Source organism: Truncatella angustata (assembly GCF_020726525.1).
Source record: "Truncatella angustata strain MPI-SDFR-AT-0073 chromosome Unknown BKA67scaffold_3, whole genome shotgun sequence".
Classification (NCBI taxonomy): Eukaryota; Fungi; Ascomycota; class Sordariomycetes; order Amphisphaeriales; family Sporocadaceae; genus Truncatella; species Truncatella angustata.
The window spans coordinates 1,866,275-1,883,748 of record NW_025763383.1 but is presented as its reverse complement, the minus strand read 5'-3'; the positions used below and the strand labels follow the sequence as shown (position 1 = coordinate 1,883,748).

The 17,474-nt window shown below is 50.3% G+C and overlaps 7 protein-coding genes across 7 annotated transcripts; 3 read left to right on the top strand and 4 right to left on the bottom strand.

The window, feature by feature from the left end:
* Nucleotides 1-1,248: 1,248 nt before the first annotated feature.
* BKA67DRAFT_621706 (fungal cellulose binding domain-containing protein) lies at nt 1,249-2,725 on the bottom strand (the record flags this gene model as incomplete). Its single annotated transcript, XM_046105488.1, has 3 exons — nt 1,249-1,460; nt 1,543-2,462; nt 2,562-2,725. 3 exons carry the CDS (start codon nt 2,723-2,725, stop codon nt 1,249-1,251), a joined length of 1,296 nt encoding a protein of 431 aa, XP_045959765.1.
* A 2,963-nt stretch (nt 2,726-5,688) lies between these two features.
* On the top strand, nt 5,689-6,561 carry BKA67DRAFT_560861 (uncharacterized protein). The gene is made up of 3 exons (XM_046102492.1): nt 5,689-5,991; nt 6,049-6,263; nt 6,320-6,561. Exons 1-3 carry the CDS (start codon nt 5,847-5,849, stop codon nt 6,410-6,412), a joined length of 453 nt encoding a protein of 150 aa, XP_045959764.1. The 5' UTR covers nt 5,689-5,846; the 3' UTR covers nt 6,413-6,561.
* A 2,734-nt stretch (nt 6,562-9,295) lies between these two features.
* On the top strand, nt 9,296-10,800 carry BKA67DRAFT_657432 (Clr5 domain-containing protein; the record flags this gene model as incomplete). Its single annotated transcript, XM_046107112.1, has 2 exons — nt 9,296-9,444; nt 9,501-10,800. The coding sequence occupies 2 exons, from the start codon at nt 9,296-9,298 to the stop codon at nt 10,798-10,800; spliced, it is 1,449 nt and encodes a 482-aa protein (XP_045959763.1).
* Nucleotides 10,801-10,943: 143 nt separating this feature from the next.
* BKA67DRAFT_644978 (uncharacterized protein) lies at nt 10,944-12,867 on the bottom strand (the record flags this gene model as incomplete). Its single annotated transcript, XM_046105864.1, has 4 exons — nt 11,981-12,867; nt 11,617-11,934; nt 11,377-11,555; nt 10,944-11,324 (listed from the first exon to the last, which is right to left on the bottom strand). Exons 1-4 carry the CDS (start codon nt 12,402-12,404, stop codon nt 10,944-10,946), a joined length of 1,302 nt encoding a protein of 433 aa, XP_045959762.1. The 5' UTR covers nt 12,405-12,867.
* Nucleotides 12,868-13,167: 300 nt separating this feature from the next.
* On the bottom strand, nt 13,168-14,562 carry BKA67DRAFT_690283 (uncharacterized protein; the record flags this gene model as incomplete). The annotated part of the gene is made up of 3 exons (XM_046109127.1): nt 13,168-13,998; nt 14,065-14,223; nt 14,290-14,562. The coding sequence occupies 3 exons, from the start codon at nt 14,560-14,562 to the stop codon at nt 13,168-13,170; spliced, it is 1,263 nt and encodes a 420-aa protein (XP_045959761.1).
* Nucleotides 14,563-15,024: 462 nt separating this feature from the next.
* BKA67DRAFT_560856 (WD40-repeat-containing domain protein) lies at nt 15,025-17,183 on the bottom strand. Its single transcript, XM_046102491.1, has 2 exons — nt 16,912-17,183; nt 15,025-16,819 (listed from the first exon to the last, which is right to left on the bottom strand). The coding sequence occupies exons 1-2, from the start codon at nt 17,014-17,016 to the stop codon at nt 15,101-15,103; spliced, it is 1,824 nt and encodes a 607-aa protein (XP_045959760.1). The 5' UTR covers nt 17,017-17,183; the 3' UTR covers nt 15,025-15,100.
* On the top strand, nt 16,906-17,377 carry BKA67DRAFT_239345 (uncharacterized protein). Its single transcript, XM_046095671.1, has one exon. The coding sequence runs from the start codon at nt 17,009-17,011 to the stop codon at nt 17,267-17,269; it is 261 nt and encodes an 86-aa protein (XP_045959759.1). The 5' UTR covers nt 16,906-17,008; the 3' UTR covers nt 17,270-17,377.
* The last annotated feature ends 97 nt before the right edge of the window (nt 17,378-17,474 follow it).

The following is a 17,474-nucleotide window of genomic DNA, read 5'->3' as shown; positions in this document are numbered from 1 at the left end:
AGCACTTGTTTTTATATTAGTATATAATGTAAACACTATATAAGTGGGACACCATGATAATCTAGCCTGGTTTGGAATAAGGTGGCTCTAAAACGTTGCATGCATTTTAGGGCACGAATAGCTCAAGATGCCTGAAGGATGTATTGCAAGATGAATTCGCAAAAGCCGTACAGAAGTAAGTTGGAGTAGCTCACGATACTACCCAGCCAGTTTTTCTCATCCAGATAACCTGGTGATGCACTTTGACACGGTGTCAATGAATATAATATGAAAGTTCACTAGCTAGGCTTAAGTCTATCATCTCACACGCACTGGAAACCCAACTCTCCTGTTCTCGGACCGCAATCTATGGGACTACAAATACCGCACTATTCTCTCCGAACACGTACAACTTCTTTTATTTGTTTCCAGGACCGTGAGTGATAACTATCCGCGACTCTATTATGACGTCTGCAACAATCAACAACTATTGAAACATGTCCCTATGATGATGACAATGTGTATGGACCCAGCCACCCAGAGTGTACATTCAACTTATCAAAGAAGTCCGTCGTGGAGTGTCACGTCACAGACCTGAAAGAATTATGTATCAGGGGATAATGGCGGCGTACATGTACTTAGCGCTTACCACGCGTTGTTAGCGTCGTCAAAGTCGATATCGATGATCGGAACTAGAGTATCGACGCCCCCGAATCGAGCAACTCGGCGTCCGCATGAGAGTCTGATGGTGCGACCTCTAGAACAGATCCACCACAAATGAAACTCCGAAGCGGCCAAGAACATGCTGGAAACGACGACAGTACCTCGAGTGAGAAGACCAGAAGCAACCGGATTCAGGCCATGCACAACCGGCGAGACCATTTTCAGCAGTCGCCGGTTGAGTCTGCAGACCTCGCAGGTCGGGTAGCTAAGGTGATCAGTTTTTACGTTGAGACTACGAGTGTGGAAGATCGCTACGGTTCGCGCGTCTATTCGTCCGCGAGGAAGACGTATTTCTCGAGAAAATAAGTGCAAACAAGTGAAATACCACAGACCTTTATAAATGTAGGGCGCCAGTACGAGTGGATATACCGAGTATCATTAGAGATCGCATGCAGTGAACTACCACTGTAAACACGAGTAACGATGGTGCAATATACAAATGGCCTATTTTAAATATATACATGAATAGAAGATGCAAGTCTTTGGGTCATGAATCTGCCTGCACCCCCTCTCTCGTGGCCAAGAATGCCCGATGATATCCCTAACCTATGCACCGCTGTTGATGTCCGCCACGTGATCTGTGACCAGACATTCCCAGTCTGAAGTGTTGGTGAAAATGGTGTTTCCATCGTCGCTGGTCTTGCCCCAGCTGAGTGTGACGCCGAGTTGCCAGAAGAGATCGGAAGCAATGCCATCGGTGGCAAGTGCGGTCTCTTGCCAAGGAGCCTCGATGGCGCAGTGGTTTGTGGGAGCGCCATCTGTCAAGTCGTTAGTTTGTAGTCCTCCTCGAAGCAGAGTTGCAGTGAAATTGCTGGAGTAAAGACGCGTTCATAAACTCACATTCTTCAAACAAACAAGGCTTGTTGGCGGCAGCACAGGCAGCACCATGAGTCTCGACCCAGGCGTTACCCCAGTCGTAGCTTGTACCCCAGGAGTTCGGGTACAGGTGGAAGGTGGCGAAATCCAGAGTCGTGATGTTCAGCAGAGCGACGAAGTCGGTGCCCTCGTTGTATGTATACGGATACGAACCATCACCAGGCAGACCGAAACCCTCGATACCCGTTGTGACCAAGTGGTTGGGGTCAAGACTCTTGATGTATTGGGAGGTGGTCTTGGCCCAATTGTAGATGACACTGGTGTCGCAGCCATTGCAACGGGGCTCGTTGCCGAGCTCCCAGGCGAGAATGGCGGGGGATTTGGTAAACCTAGAGACGACGGCCTTGATGTAGGCCTGGTACTGAGCCTGCGCTGCGGTGTTGGTGTACCACGAAGTCTTACTGCCTCCAAAGGCGTTGACGTACGCCGAGAGACCACCATAGTCATCCCACTGGTTGACAAATGGAATTATCAGCTTAATACCTCGGGCTTCGGCCGCAGAGACGATGTAGTCCAAACGCTGCAGACCGTCGGTGCCGGTGTTGATAGTCGAGCCGCTTGCAGACAGGTACTGGAAGTAGACAGTGCCTGATGCCGGGATAGAGTTGACATCGTTGAATCCCCAGATACGCAGAATCTTCAATCCAGAGTCGACCAGATCGTCCAGAGTGGAGTCTACATCATCGTTGCTGGTCAAAAAGGAGATCCAGTAGCTGTTAGTTCCTGGGTAGTATTTGGTGACACCATCGAGGTTGAAGAGAGTTCCGTCAACCTTGGGGATACCTGTGGCGGTAGACACAGCTGTCGACGTTTTGGAAGTGCTAGTGGCCTTTGTTGTGGTACTGCTCACTGCAGTGGTTGTTGAGCTGACGCGTGTTGTGGTGCTTGTTGACTTTGCAGTGGAGCTAGCTGTGGTCGCAGCAGTACCTGTTTTGTTTTATTTTCTCGTCAGGAACCGCCTTTCGAATGCTAGTATGTTGAACTTACCTGGAACACATTGTGAGTAGTAGTCGTTATACTTTGTGCAAACCGCTCCAGAGACACAAGTTGTCGCACCCGTCCAGGTCAGTCCGCCACACTGTCCGTAAAGTACTTGTTGGGCTGTAGCAGCCGTAGCTAGGGACAGAAGACCTGCAGAGTACTTCATCTTGTAGCGATCCCAATGCTATTCAGGAGTCCAGCTTGAACACTCTCTCAATTTTGACTATCGGGTCTGGGCCAGACGGTGTTATTTATATCCAAAGCCGTGGCGAGGGTGGTGCCATACCGTTTTTGAGCCGCATATGCCAGAGTAAGATTGCGGTGATGTTTGGAAGATGGCAGCATCAAAGTAACTATTCTTCAGGCGCGGAGTAACCTGGTCCTTGCACATATTACCGGCGTCGTCACTTAATTCCATCAATGGGCATTCTTCTCCTCCTTGTGCCTGGAATTGTGGACCGTATAGCCGGCTTGTGAACTTTCACCAATGCTTCTCCGCATCTTATTGCAGTCAGGTCTTCTAGAATCCAGACCCGAAAGCGGGAGAGCAGTCTCATCTAAGTAAGTACTAGTCTAGCATATTCTTTAATTGATGGGACTAGTTCAAGGAATGAGTGGTTATCAAATCTGGGGACAACATCCCATTGCAAATGTTCAGATGATCAAGATAAAACTCGCTTAACCTAGACCCCAGCAATTCGGCGGGAGTTCTCGTTCCACTCGGGCATATCGCCGTCTTGAAGCATTGGCTTGACGCCTTCTTCGATTGATGAATCCTAATTGTTCTGCCCTTTCGTCATGGGTATCCGGGGATTTCATTCGAAGAGCATCCTTCTTGCCCCGTGAATAATGAGACGTAATTACAAGGTCTGTTGCTTTGGATGACCGACCCCACTAAACATCCACGGATGATCGCCCGCTATGGGGTAACCAATCATGCCGGTGCCACAGCCTCCGAACCGCTTCTTTTGGGCAAGTCTGATGCCAAGGCTCGGCAGCCGGTTGGCCTCCGGAAAGACAAACGACAAGCCTCGAAGCATGTCGACTGCACGTGGTCTATGTTCGTCAAGACAATCCTCGCTTAAGCAGCTAGATATCGCATCAACCGGGTCGTAGCACTACGCCACCCGACAAGACAAGCTCTGGCAATGCGGCTGCTACCGCTTGTTGACGTTAGGATACTCCTTTCAGGGGCTGGGGTAGGCGAGACGGCTGAACCATTCCTGTGGGCTTGATCTTCAACGTTGTGGTGTTCGCTTCGAAGGTGGCATACCAGATTCGGCAAGGGGTGGTCTAGCCGATCATGTAAGCCGAGAACGTATTTCTGGAGTCTTGGCCACGATTGGGTATGCCTCGCGCTTGACTTTTCATACCAGTTCGACGGCTTTCACACCACGTTTTCACGGACATGAAGGCAAACCGTAACAGTTTGTGGGCCCAGACGAGTCGCGGTTATCCTTGTCCGGAATCTCAGCCAAAGGAAATAAATGCCTATCTGTGAGGACTTGGACTTCTACGTAACCGCTTCGCAAGTGCTGGTACTTTCTCGTGGGCGCATCGATCATACTGTCGGTTGGACTCAGGGGATCGAATGGACCGGCACCGGCGATGAGTCGTGTGGGCGCAAAAGTACGCAAGTAGGGAAGTCGGTCGTCGAAGCCAGTCCTGAGCAATGAGGTCGCGCAGGCCACAAACGAGGCCTGTTTTTCTCGCGAAGGGTTGGAATACTGCCGACCTTTTGACAAATGGTTTACAACAATTTTCCTTTACAACAGCCATACTGTGGCTATTTTGCTGTCCTTACTTCGGTGTAATGGTGCATTGACTTTTTTTTTTTAAAAAAAAAAGGAAAGAAAAAGGAAAAAAAAGAAAAGATTGAAATATAGCCTGTGAGTTACTTTCGGATCAGACTTATGTAAGAGTTCCATAATTTAAGTTAAAGATATTAATAAATAGTATAGGCTGATGCTGTAATGGGAGAAGTCACGTCTCACTTGCAAAAGGTCAGCAGCACATGTCGAGTGACATCTGAACATCGAATCAAATCGTTCTTGTCCACATAAGGCTGGTTGACTATCCGGGGCTACTATTAGTGAGTATGAGTGAGTTTATCAAGTTTAAAAAACGATTCGAAGTGCGTCATAGGGCAGCATAAGATGATACTGCACAATATATATACCTACCATCCGGGTCACAACCACACCCAACTAGTCTAGAGGATTGGCATGGATTTGAGACGAAGAGATAAATCCGAGAAATACATTGCCTGCGTCAGAATTCAAGCGGTTGACGAAGAAAAGTTGGTATCGGTGCTTTGCATGGAAACTCAGTCAAGGCACTGGAAATACGCCCAAACGGAGCTATTAAACATGCAGCCAACAACAAATGATTAGGCGATTGCTAGTTGCCCTGGAATAACAATCGATCCAGCTTTTCAAGGCAGCTTCTGGCTGATTCCAAGTAAGGCGTACTTCGTCTCCAACCCTTCGTTAATTGACCTCCCGGCGTCTTGCAGCTTGTTGATACTCTACTCTTCTTTTCCACAAGCACCACCGTACAAGCTATTCTCAACAACAGCTTCCAGTCGCCAACTTTCAAGCTGTTTCTACAGGATATTAAACATCATCAACGACCAGCAAGGCGGTCGTTGCTACTCCTTGGTCATCAAGGTTCATCCCTAATCGCCTACTTCTCTTCGTCTTCATAAGCACTCAAAGTAAGTAATTTCCAGACTCCGCTAAACCGCAATCACTTCCATCTCATCGCCATCCGTCGCGTCCATGATGGCTTCAAACCTATCCGACGCGTCACATGATCTCTATATGTACTTTTCAGTCTTTGTCAATATGCTTTTACTGTTTGCACCGTCTCTATTATCGTCCAAATTTTAGACCTTGGCAACTCCCAACCACATAAAACTGGGTAACCAGTCAATATTCCCAAGCATCAAAACCTGTCAGCAAGACTGTGTCTGCGTGGCCCAGCTATCTTCACTCCATCCCGAATCAAACTCTTGTATGTTGGTCATGTAACCACATGAGCTACGATCGATCTTTACGTCCAAATACTTAATTCGCCCCGCCATTACCCGGCGTCACCATCAATCTTCCCTCCTTACCAATTCTCTTTCTCCAGCAGATGACCACTATCCAAACAACCCCGCCTTTTTATTATTCTACATAGTTCTTCTTTTCACCCAAAACCTGGTATTCAGCAAGACTACCTGCTAATTTGTAATTTTATGGACAGCTGGCTCAAGATGTCCTGGGACAACAACGCCGGTGGTGATGACCAGTGGGGCGGTGCCGCTCCCGCTGGTGATTTCGATGATGCCAACTTTGGCGACCCCAACGGCTTCGATGATGGCGGTGCCAACACTAGCGATGGCGGTGACCATTCCCGTGGTGCTTGCTTCAACTGCGGCGAAGAAGGGTGAGCACTTTGGCTGCAACACCAATCGGTACGGTTTTGTACTAATTCGTACTATAGTCACAACAAGGTGGACTGTCTTAAGCCTCGAGTCATGCGATGCCGCCATTGCAAGGAGGAAGGTCACACCATCCGTACTTGCCCAGATCCCGATTGCCCCCCTCAGGAGGAGCGCGAGTTCACTGGCGAGTGCCACACCTGCGGCAAAGAAGGTCATCGTGCTGCCGATTGCCCCGACAAGCCGCCCATGGTCTGCAAGAACTGTGGAGAAGAGGGTAAAATATATCAACTTGGTTTGGTTTGGCGTACACTAATCTGCCTCAATACGCAGGTCATCAAGTGTCCGAGTGCCAGAGTGCCCGCATCATCGACCGCTCCCACGTTGCCGACGTCGACCCCGAGGTTGCTTGGCAGAAGATCGTAACTGGAGCCGAACAGGGTGACCTAGACGACGTGAAAGAGGCAACCCAAGAGTACTTGAAGAATAACCCTGGCATCACCTATGCTGAGCTTGAGGCGGGATTCCGCCAGCAGGACATCAACCTCTACGTCATCGCCGTCGAGAAGACTCAGCTCATCGGTGCTTTGACCAACATGGACTTGCAGGGCAATTTGGGCAAGAAGTATACCATCACCTACCGTTTCGACCCCAAGCCTGCTCGCGAGCGTGAGCGAAGCAGCTTTCCTAAGGATGCTGAGGACAACTTGGAGCGACTCAAAGATGCCGGCGAGCCGGTCAACAGTGGCAAGCTGAAGTGCAACAACTGCGAAGAGTACGGCCATACCGCTCGCTCTTGCCCCTCTGACAAAGTCGAGAAGGATCAGGTCGTTGTCAAGTGTTTCAACTGTGGCGAGGAAGGTCATCGTGTCCGTGATTGTAAGTTTCTGCTCTCTCAGTCCAGTCCACAATTGGGCATCCTCTAATTTCTCTCAGGTCCCACTCCTCGTGTCGACAAGTTCGCCTGCAAGAACTGCAACCAACCAGGCCACAAGGTCTCGGAGTGTGAGTTGTCCAATTTTTATTACTCGTAAAAAGGAATACCAGACCATTAACACATCCCCCATAGGTCCCGAGCCTCCCAACCCAGCCAACGTCGAGTGCCGCAAGTGCAATGAGAGTAAGTAATAAACTTACTTGCATACACTTTTGTTATACTGACAGCGTCTCCAGAGGGTCACTTTTCCCGTGACTGCCCTCAGGGCGGTGGCGGCGGGGGAGCTTGTCACAACTGCGGTGGGGAGGGTCACCGCGCCAAGGAATGTGCCGAGCCCAAGAGAACTATCTGTCGCAACTGCGATGAGGAGGGTCACGTCAGTCGTGAGTGTCCCAAGCCTCGGGACTACTCCAGAGTCAAGTGCTCCAACTGTGGTGAGATGGGCCACACCAAAGTTCGTTGCAAGCAGCCTGTTCCCGCTGAGGACGCAGACAACGCTGGTGGCGATACCGGCGCTGGCATTGGCGCACCTGACCCTACTTTCAGTGGCAATACGGGTGGTGACTTTGGCAGCAACAACTTTGGTAGTGGTGGCACCAACGACTTTGGTGCCGGAGACGACTTCGGCAGTGGTGGCAATGATTTTGGTGGTGGTAGTAACACTGCTTGGTAAAGCACGGCTTTGTTTGGAGGCGATGTTATATGCGAAGCCCATGAAGACATCTCATCTTGTATGAGATGAACACGGTGTCTGCATATATCTGCGAGTTGGCATGTTGAGATCAATTACTCGCATCTCATCAGTCCAATCTTTGATATGCAAGGTATACAGGTTACATATGTGCACCGCATAACATCACCTTCAGTAGACTTGATTCGGCCACTTTGCTAATTAGGTCGGTGAAGGTGAGGCAATGTTTAAATAGGTGATCAGCACCTTTACATACTGCAAATATGAATCGAACAAGTTTTGCCAACTCACTATCTCCAGGACTTCACTGGGTATTTGTGAGTTTATGTTGATTTGTTTCGAATATTTGTGATCACTCTTTGAATATTCATATCTAGTAGATGTGGATGATTATTGTAGTGCTAAGTTCCAGCTGTCAACACAACACGACTCGACGACGTTCAGGGCTACTCTTGCAATGCGAAGAGCAGTCTAAAATTTTGCACAAAGGTGTTATCTCACCTCAAGCACACCATGTCTAACACAAACGAAGTTTTATCTGATGTCATTCTCATAAATTACAGCAGCTTGCACATTTCTGTAGCGCAAATTTTCAGAGCAATTACGAACACTGACGAAGTTTCACATTCCTTGGGATGACGTGAACGTGAACGTCAATATGGACTACATCTCCCTTCACAGACACCGCCAGATATATGCTGGTTCTCCGTTTAGGCGTTGCCTTGACCAATGGGCCACGGCCATGTCGATACTGTGTCTTATTAAGCAGCGCGATATCGAGGAAGAGCAAGGTGGCTCACAGCGAGACTATTTTAACTTCACGGTTGAGTTGCTAGGATGATCCAGAGTCCGACCTATGGTAACGTTGCAGGTATAAAATTAGGCGCGAACTGGACTCATGAGTTCCAGATGCTGGGGGAAAATATGGTATGTAAGGTAGTTATGCGTGCTTATGCATTAAACGCAAACCATTGGATTAAATAGTATGTACAGACCTTTAATGCAGAACAGGCGGTTTGTAACTTGATTGTAGTTCAAAACAGCCGTGAGTTGAGTACCAGTTGATCTCGTCATTGGTTGCCAGCAAACAATAACAAGCTTCATAGCTCACATCCAAAGGTTTAAATGAAACCTGTACTTATCATTCAATGTTATGGAACGGATGGTCTGAGGAGACGGAAGGAAATCAAATTGTTGTACACGGCCAGGGGGTACTTGTGACAGGTACCTTGACACTAGGCTCTAATGAGTACGATGAGCAGCTGCGTTGATGGGCCCGTGATACGCGCGGTAAGACTAGCACTAGCACCTATCAGAGAGGCCCACGGCCCGCGTGTGGGGTATATCAGCCGGGGTGTGGAAGTGGAAGTGGAATGGCCAGGATTCCTTGCACCACACAAACTCAGCCAGGCCAGGCCATGGGGACGATCTTGCACCGCATCCTGTAGTTCCAGGGCTTTCTGCCGCGGAATTTCACTTCATCCCTAGTTTAGTCAAGCTGTACTCTTCTCCATCACAGATTCTGCACCTACTATTGAGCGGTCATCTATATTACTCGTCATCTTTGTATGATGTGTTGTTGGTTGGACTATGAGCTGAAGCCTAGTGACAACTCATTCAACCCCGCAATCCTACAACAAGCACCTGCACGGTGTATCATGAACCGCAGAACCTATCCATCATGTCCTCTGCACCAAAAGGGAAAGCATGGGCCTCCGACGAGGATTGGCAGAAGCATCGAGACATCATCACAAATCTCTGGTGGGTCGAGGATAAGCCTTTGAAGGATGTCCAGACTATTATGGCTGATGAATATGATTTTCATGCCTCGTAAGTACGATTCAACCTGCGCGACCACTTGAGACGACAAGCTCAACATGAGATAGTGACAAGATGTACAAAGGCCGCTTGAAGGGATGGGGTCTTTTGAAAAACCTGAAGTCCAAGGATGCCAATCAGATCATGGGCCTTGCCAAGTCTGGGGTAGCCACTGGCCCGCTGGTAATACGAGGCCGGCCCATGGGATCCAAGAAATGGCAGAAGCGCCTTAACAGGGTGGTGACTCCTGGCGAAAGCGCGAGCAGCCCTGTGCTGGTCAGGAAGAACAGCGCCGTATATCACCTGCCTCTACCGGAGCACTTGGCCGCGCCGGATACGTTGAGGCTGACAGAAACTGGGCTGCAAGCCATTCGCGACTTCACAGCTCTGAAATTCACGACGCAGGCGTGGGATCTCTCCGGTCTACCGTATGACTTTGACAACGACAAAACCGACGGTTGGTCAAACGGAACGGTGCTCGCAACGCAGAACCTAATCAAGGACCGCAACTCTGCAACCAACTTTTCCATTCTCAACAAGTGCTTTGAAGAGTATGCAGCGGTCGTGGACCAAGCAACGCCAGCACTGATACCTTGCACTCTGAACAACGTTATAAGGCTAATTCCGGTAGGCCCTGCCGTCGCCGACGAGCTTCTGGGCTATGCAGCACGCCTGATAACCATCAAGTATGGCGGAGATCATCCCCTGAGTCGTTTCATGGCGCAGATGCACATACTCGGCGCAGTTCAGGTACCCCTTGTGGCTCGCGCCATCTTGGGTGCTTACTTTGACATCATCGTTGAAAACAGTCACCCAGCGAATCGATGGCGAACTGCGATGTATCCCACGTATGCAAGAATCATGCAGCAATTCTGGGGTGCTCTTCCGGCGGACGCCGTAGCAAAGATCTACGATGATACTATTCGTAAGATTGAGGCGTCTCTGGCGCTGTTAGACATGGAGTCTGCGGATTCTTTGCTATACGATCAAACAAATAGGCACTTGTATGAAGTCAAAGGGTACTACGTCGTGTGGCTTGTGGATCAGAAGAGGTTTCCCGAGGCGGACCAAGTTGCTGAAGAGATGGGGACATGGCTCCGTGCAGGTGCGGCGATGGAATATAAAGAACAATGGGAGCAATACCTAAGAATTAAAGCCCTGATTCTCGTTGGGCTTGAGAGACCCGAAGAAGCAACACCATTTTTCGTCCAAGTATACGAATCCCGGCGCGATCGGCTAGGGCTTAAGAATCACCGGACTACCCGTTCGATCAGTGATCTTGAGGAACACTACAGGTCGCTGAACAACGTCGAAGCAGCCGAGAAGCTCCACACAGAATTTGAGGCATCGTACGAGGATGAAGCATGATCATAGGTACTCATGGGCATCCACCAAACTGGTATTCAATCGAAAATTACCTCTCTCTACCTGTATGGTTCCAAAGTCTTCATTCATTCGAGCTGAACCCTATCACTGCCAATATGAACGGTTCACGATATGCCAGAATATCGCTAAAACATTGTCTTGTCTGAGTCCCAACCCTGGTCCTCCTCAACCTCGGCAGGAATGCCCTTGTCAAATTCACGAATCTCACCGTCTCTGGCATTGCTCCTAGGATTGGCTGAAGCAAAGGGCACATCGTGCGGGTCCTTCTTGTCTGTGACAGGAGCGTTCCTGTTACGCTCAGCATCGCTTGTACGATTGTCTGAAGTTAAGCGAACTCGCTTCGCTTTGGACATGATAGGTGACTCTTCATCGCTGTCGTCGTCACCTAAGTCGATTAGGACATTGCCATCGGCGCGAAGACTCTCCTTGAATCGTTTTGCAGGGAGTGTTTGGGGGCCTTCTGCGAGTTGAAGATATCTCGCCCTGCGCATCGCGGGCGGCAATTTCTGTCATTTGTTTTAGTACTGAGATAATGCATTCTGGGGAGTTCTCACTCACCTTTGGCTTTAGGAGTGACTTGGAACGGGCAAGGAAAGTGCCGGACGATCTGGGACCCGGGGCCAGTCGAGGACGGAACAAGCTGATTTCGTTTGCACTCATTTTGTTAATGCTTGGCGAGGGAAGAGGTCGTGGAATGACGCGGTCCCGTATGAGACCCTCTGAAGATATGGTTAGCGCTACAGAGTATTACTAGCCAGGATGAGAGAAAGAGAGAGGGGGGAAAGGGGGGTCCCAGACCTATCGATCTGTATCGAAACTCAAAGACAACTAGAGGTAGACCACGCGGGTGCTTGAAGACATTGTTACGGCGAGGCGGCGGTCCGTACTCGATCTCCTGGCTCTCGACGACAGCCTTGTGGGTAATATTGCGACCCTTCAAGGCCTTCTCCGGTAGCGTGTCGATTGTTGCCTTCTCTACGCCCCTTCCCTGGTAGTTGTTGGTCTTGACCGTCGATTGCTGCATCTGGAAGACTAAGATGCGCAGTACACCGAAGTTTTCGGTCTCCATCGCAATCCTGTTAATCCAGCTCTCAGTATAGTCGCCACTACCATCAACTAACAAGTATTAGAAGTGCTCTAGTAAATACAGGAGATAACCCACCAGTCTTGAGCTTCCCAAACTTGAACCTTTGCTTGAAATAGCCAGTCCTGGGCCCACCGGTGTTGATTGAGTCGCATTTGACGTTCCACCGGGCGGCCGGCCTAGAGGGTTGCTGGTGTCTGATTCCACTCTCAAGACCGTCGACACGCCACTTGACTCCGAGGTGGTGACAGTCTGTGGCAAAATCGGCCTCGGCGACGAGACGCAAGGCGAAGTGCTTGCCAGAGGGAGCTGGGACGTACTTGATGAAATAGTGCTTGATGTCGCGCAGATCACAGGTTTCAGGGTCCTCGCCAAGGTCGGAGACGACCTTCTTCTTGAGGTAGTTGATGGGCTCGATGATGGGCGAGTCGAGCTTGTTCAGCGGGATGTCGTTCACCAGGACATCCGCAGAAATGCCCTCCAGACCTGGGAAGTTACCCATTCTGAGATGAATCTATCAGAACAGACAGCACTGCCACTTTTTTTTTTTTTGTTGCGAGGGAAGGGCTAATTATGGAAAGGAAAGCTGAAGCTAGTGCAAACCCTGTATTTGATGGGGTTTGGCGGGGGACGATGGGTGATGATGGGGTTTGGTGAGGCATGCTGGAAGAAAAGAAAGCTTGGGGTGGAAGGAGTACTGGATGAGTAAAATTAATTGTGTCTAAAAGAATCTGATTGTTCTTTTTCGACTGTTGGCAGTCGAAAATTAGGGCATCACACTCCATTACTGTGTGATGCAGACATAGTCGAATACCAGGTTGTATCTATCGCCGATTATAGGGTTTGGTATAAATATCGGTTTGGGGGTGATATAGTCGGCGAGTCCCTGAGGGCAAACAAAGCTATTCTTGTAATGGATGTCGAACAAAATTAGCACGTTAGGAAAGTGGTGTGCAAATAAAGCTCCTCTAGATTCCAAAGGATTTTGGTTAATTGATGTCACTATCAAGATTCAGAGAATCAGGGCATTGTGCAAACTTAGTCACTGGGATGTCACTATGCATATCTCTTGGTGAGCCCCTGTATTCACACGTGAAGTTCTACACAGGATAAAAGAACGCTATGCCTTTCAAAGACGAAACTGTCTCTGCTACATATACGGCAACAGCCTGTCTTGTTTGGTACAATGCTTTACTTACAAGTCGTTTGTCTGTGTGAGATCAGTCACGCAGCGTTCAGAAACCAGATCTCATGGAATTCTGCTGTTACTCGACAGTCTTAAGAAGATCTTTCATGTCGTCCAGCACCTTTTTCATATGGCAGTTTCTGGCCCTCTCACCCTCCAGTTCCTGCTTCACTGCCCTAAATTGATCAGTCTCCTCCTTGAGCTGTTTAGCGAGCTGCTCAAGGGAATCATCGAGCTCTTTGATTCGTGAATTGGTGCACTCCTCAAACTGATCGTGCTCCTTCTGAAACTCCTCCCTAAAGCCCTCCTTGGCCTTCTCTGTGACCATCTCCTTGAACTTCTCTTGGATCTCGGCATGGTCTTCTTTGAGCTTCTCCTTAAGCTGCAGGTAACACTCCCTGTGCTTCTTCTCCAGCTGGGCCCGGTCCTCCTTGAGCTTAGCGTGCGCCGCCTCGACGCCCCCGGCGTCTTTACGGAGTGACACAATCTCGTCATGGATCGCGTCGTGCTTTTGCAACAGGCTGGCATTGAACTCATGTAGCTTGGCAATGGCTTGCTCTTGGGCTACGAGAACTAGCTTGCGCTTTTCGTTGTCCTGTTTGAGACGGTCGAAGCCCTTCTGCAGCCTCTCCACGTCGTCTCGCAGGGTGGCGTTCTCCAGGCACAGGCCTTGATTGTGCATGTCCAGCTCCGTGACGCGCTTCTTGGTCAACTGGTAGGCTGCCTTGAGGGCCTTGTTCGCCCTGGCGTGCGGTTTATGAAGCCCACCAAGCGTCTTGGTGAGGGCCACAGCATCCGACTTCTGCAGCTTCAAGAGCCGGTCCGTCTCTGTCTGCAACTTATCTGCCAGTTTCTCGGCCGCTGGGTATGCTGCATGTGTGAGGTGTTCCTCAATATCCTTGGCAAGTCGCTACGGCTTTATCAGTGTCTTGTGATGCACACACACCACATCTCGTTCCTCCCAGTGAATACTCACCGTGACTGGGTCACTCTTCAGGTTGTGCTCATCCTCCGTGATGCGCGTCACGCACGCTTTGCATATCTCAGCTCGATAACTACCAAACCAGAAGCTCTCTTCCGGGCACCTCTTGCCGCAGGCATCACAATCTCTCGAATCAACGAATACGAACTCGGGCTATGATATATTGAGAAAGAAGAATATTTTGTCTAAGCTGACTCTGTGCAGGAATAAGAAGCTTACCTGGGCCAAGATCTCAGCCTGGCGCCGGACCTCCTTCACTAGGTCCGTCATGACATTCTGTACCTGGGCGTCTGGTTCCGTCTTGAGGCGAGCCTCCATTGCCTGATGCATCATGGCATCAGGAGCTTCTGCACCGAAGGCGTTCGACGGGAGGTTTATGAAAAGCCAGATCTTTGGATGAGCTCCATGGTGGGAGTTATCCGAGGGGCCGGCTCCCTCGCATGACGGACCACCGGGACTGAAGAAAAATGGGTTGGGCATGCCGGGCTCCATCATGAAGCTGTTGTTTGTCTGGGAGAAAGGATAGCTCACTTGTGTTGAACAATGATCGGGGTTCCAGGATGGATGCCACTGAAGCAACCAGCAAGCTTTGTGGAACAGGGCTGCTAGAGCTTGGGTGATCGATGGGCGGTCATTTCGATGTGTAGACTGGACTTCCTCGTTCACTGGTCCCAAACTACAGTCATGCTACAAAGCATAGTGTACAAGCCGACGAAGCAGGTGCTTACGGTCTACCTTTGACCTGAATTATGTAAAATATGATATCTTCTACAACTGTTACTGTTCTGAGTTCCTGAATCGCTCAACGCATTGTCAAGTAAGTTTGAACTATGCTTTGCAATCAGTATCGTTTTTCTTTGCATTTCAAGACTATTGCCACTAGTTCAAGAGTTTGTGATGGTACTTGCCGGTAACCAACCTCAAGCAGAGCTTATCGGTGAGCTATTGTCTATTGTGGACGTTTGTTTTGTATTGTATTGTATTGTATAAAAGCTAACTGCCTAGCATGTTATACGCCAAACACCGCCGCTTACTGCAGACCAGACGTCTTCCAGAGCTTCACTGCCGCGTCGCCACCCGCACTTGCGATATTGTCACCAGCTAGCCAAGCCACAGCATTCACACCGTCCTTGTGAGCATTCAGAGCCTTGACTCTGCTTCCTGGCTTGGCCAGACTCCACACAAACACATTGGTGTCCAGAGCACCACTGACAGCATGCGTACCAGCTTCGTTCCACGAAATGCTGGTGACCCTGGCGGTGTGCGCTGACCATCTGTCGGTTGCGACTGAGAGATCGACGGTTTTGTAGGCGAAAATTTTCCCGGCGGTATTGCCTGCTGCCAAGTGCGAACCGTCCCTCGAGAAGGCTACTGTTGAGATCTGGGCGGTGCTGTTCTTGGCCTCGGCAGCTTGAGTGAGGTTGTTCGACGAGTCCACTTTGTAAACTCGAACTGCGTTATTGCTGAGACCGACGGCAACCAGCGAGCCATGTGCAGAAATGGACGTAGCTTGAGCATCGGAAATATCAAGCTTGCTTGCTAATGAATCCTTGACGTAGACCTCGACGCCCGATGCAGTTGCAACGTATGTGCGGCCCTCTGACGACGCGACTCCCTTTGGTTGCCCAGACAGCGTCAGGGTTTCCCCAGCAAATGTGTTCGCTGACTCGTCAACAATCCGTAGAGTGTCATCCCATCCCACAGTGTATCCCTTTCCTGAACTTGATGCGATTTGGCTGACCTGGTTAGTGTGGCATTGGCCGTCAACTACCGTACCGAAGCCTGACGAGACATCCCAGTTCAGCACTCTGCCCTCGAAACTTCCTGTCAAGAGCTGGGTCCCCTTTCCACTCGAGTCCGCACTCATTGCTGTGATGCTCTTGTTGTGGCCCTGGACGACCTTGCCAGGCTCTGACTTGCCCTCGTACAGGTAGGTTAGATCGCCATTCAGGTTGAGACTGATAATCAGACCATCAGTGCGTCCGTGTGGCCATACCACACCAACTTGTTGATCTGGCACACTGACACCCTCACCCATCTTCCATGTCTGGACGACCTTTCCAGCCTCAACATCCCAAATCTTGACCGTCTGGTCTGCACTCGACGTGACGATCTTGGTGCTGTCCTTACTCCAGCTCACGGCGAAGATACTGCCTGTGTGCTCGCCCTCTCCAAAAGTCTTTATGGGCTCGCCCGTCTTGCCATCGTACAACTGAATCTTCTTATCCGCCCCTACCGTAACCAAGTGGTTGCCATCCGGCGAGAACTGTGTCCCGAACACAAAGCCCTTGTGTATGCCGCTGTGCTTGCTGTTGAACTTGAATGGCGCACCGTGCAAGAAGCACATGGCCATATCGTCACTGACTGTGGCGGCCCTCAGGGGGCGCATGCCCCTGATAGCCACAGCATTGATGACCTTACTGTGTCCCGAGACCTCTCCGACGCTGTTCCCCGAATCGGCCGTGATACAATGTCCGAAGCGCTCGCGGCCGTCACCAACAGCGATGATGCGCTGGCTGTCGCCGTCCCAGGCAATGTCGTTGATGCGGCCCGAGATGATGTGGTACTCGCCCTTGGTGTTGACGGCCTCGACGGCATCCCAGACGCGGACGGTACCGGAGGCGTCACCAGAGGCCACGTAGAAGCCCGAGGGTGAGAACTTGGCCACGGTTGTGCTGGTGGTGTGGCCGGTATATTGCTTGCATTCGGAGGGATTGTCGATAGAGCGGAGGAAGATGGATTTGCCAGACTAGGAGCAGTTGTTAGAAGCAAAGACAGGGCAGGGTCACCTCACGAGGTAATGGAGGTGCCGGGGCGTGACATGGGACTCTATTGACTTACAGCATATGCGATTCTCTCGCCTTTGGGGTCGGTGGAGAGCTGTGTAGGCTGGCCCCGCGAGGTTGCGGGGGTTGCCGCGAGGATCTTCTCGATTGTGATGGACATGCTCGAAGATTTGGAGACTTCTGGCGCTTCGTTCTGGTTTATTATTTTACTCTTTTTGCGAGTCCTGGGATCCCGAAGGGCTGTAAGAGAGGTCGTGAGATATGTGGGAGCCTGCTCGTATACCAAGCTGGGAAGTTGGTTACCTAGGGGTAACTGTTTACTTGGAGGGGCACCCTCCTGGCAGGCTGTGGAGCGGTGGGAGTACCTCGAGAATCAGAATCAGGGGGAAGATCGACTGCGGGGCATTACTTAATTGGAGCCTGATCTCATAGTGAAGCTCACCAACAACTTGCGACACCAGCGTTTTGGATCTTTTATAAATTCATGCAGATAGTAGGCAATAGTATCTTCTGACTCGGAGACTTTCCAAGGTTCGGCAGCCATGTGCTGCTGAATGCTCTTTTCCCACGCATCTGCCTTGAAGTCATGTAGCAGAGGTAGATTAAACGTCGGCCCAG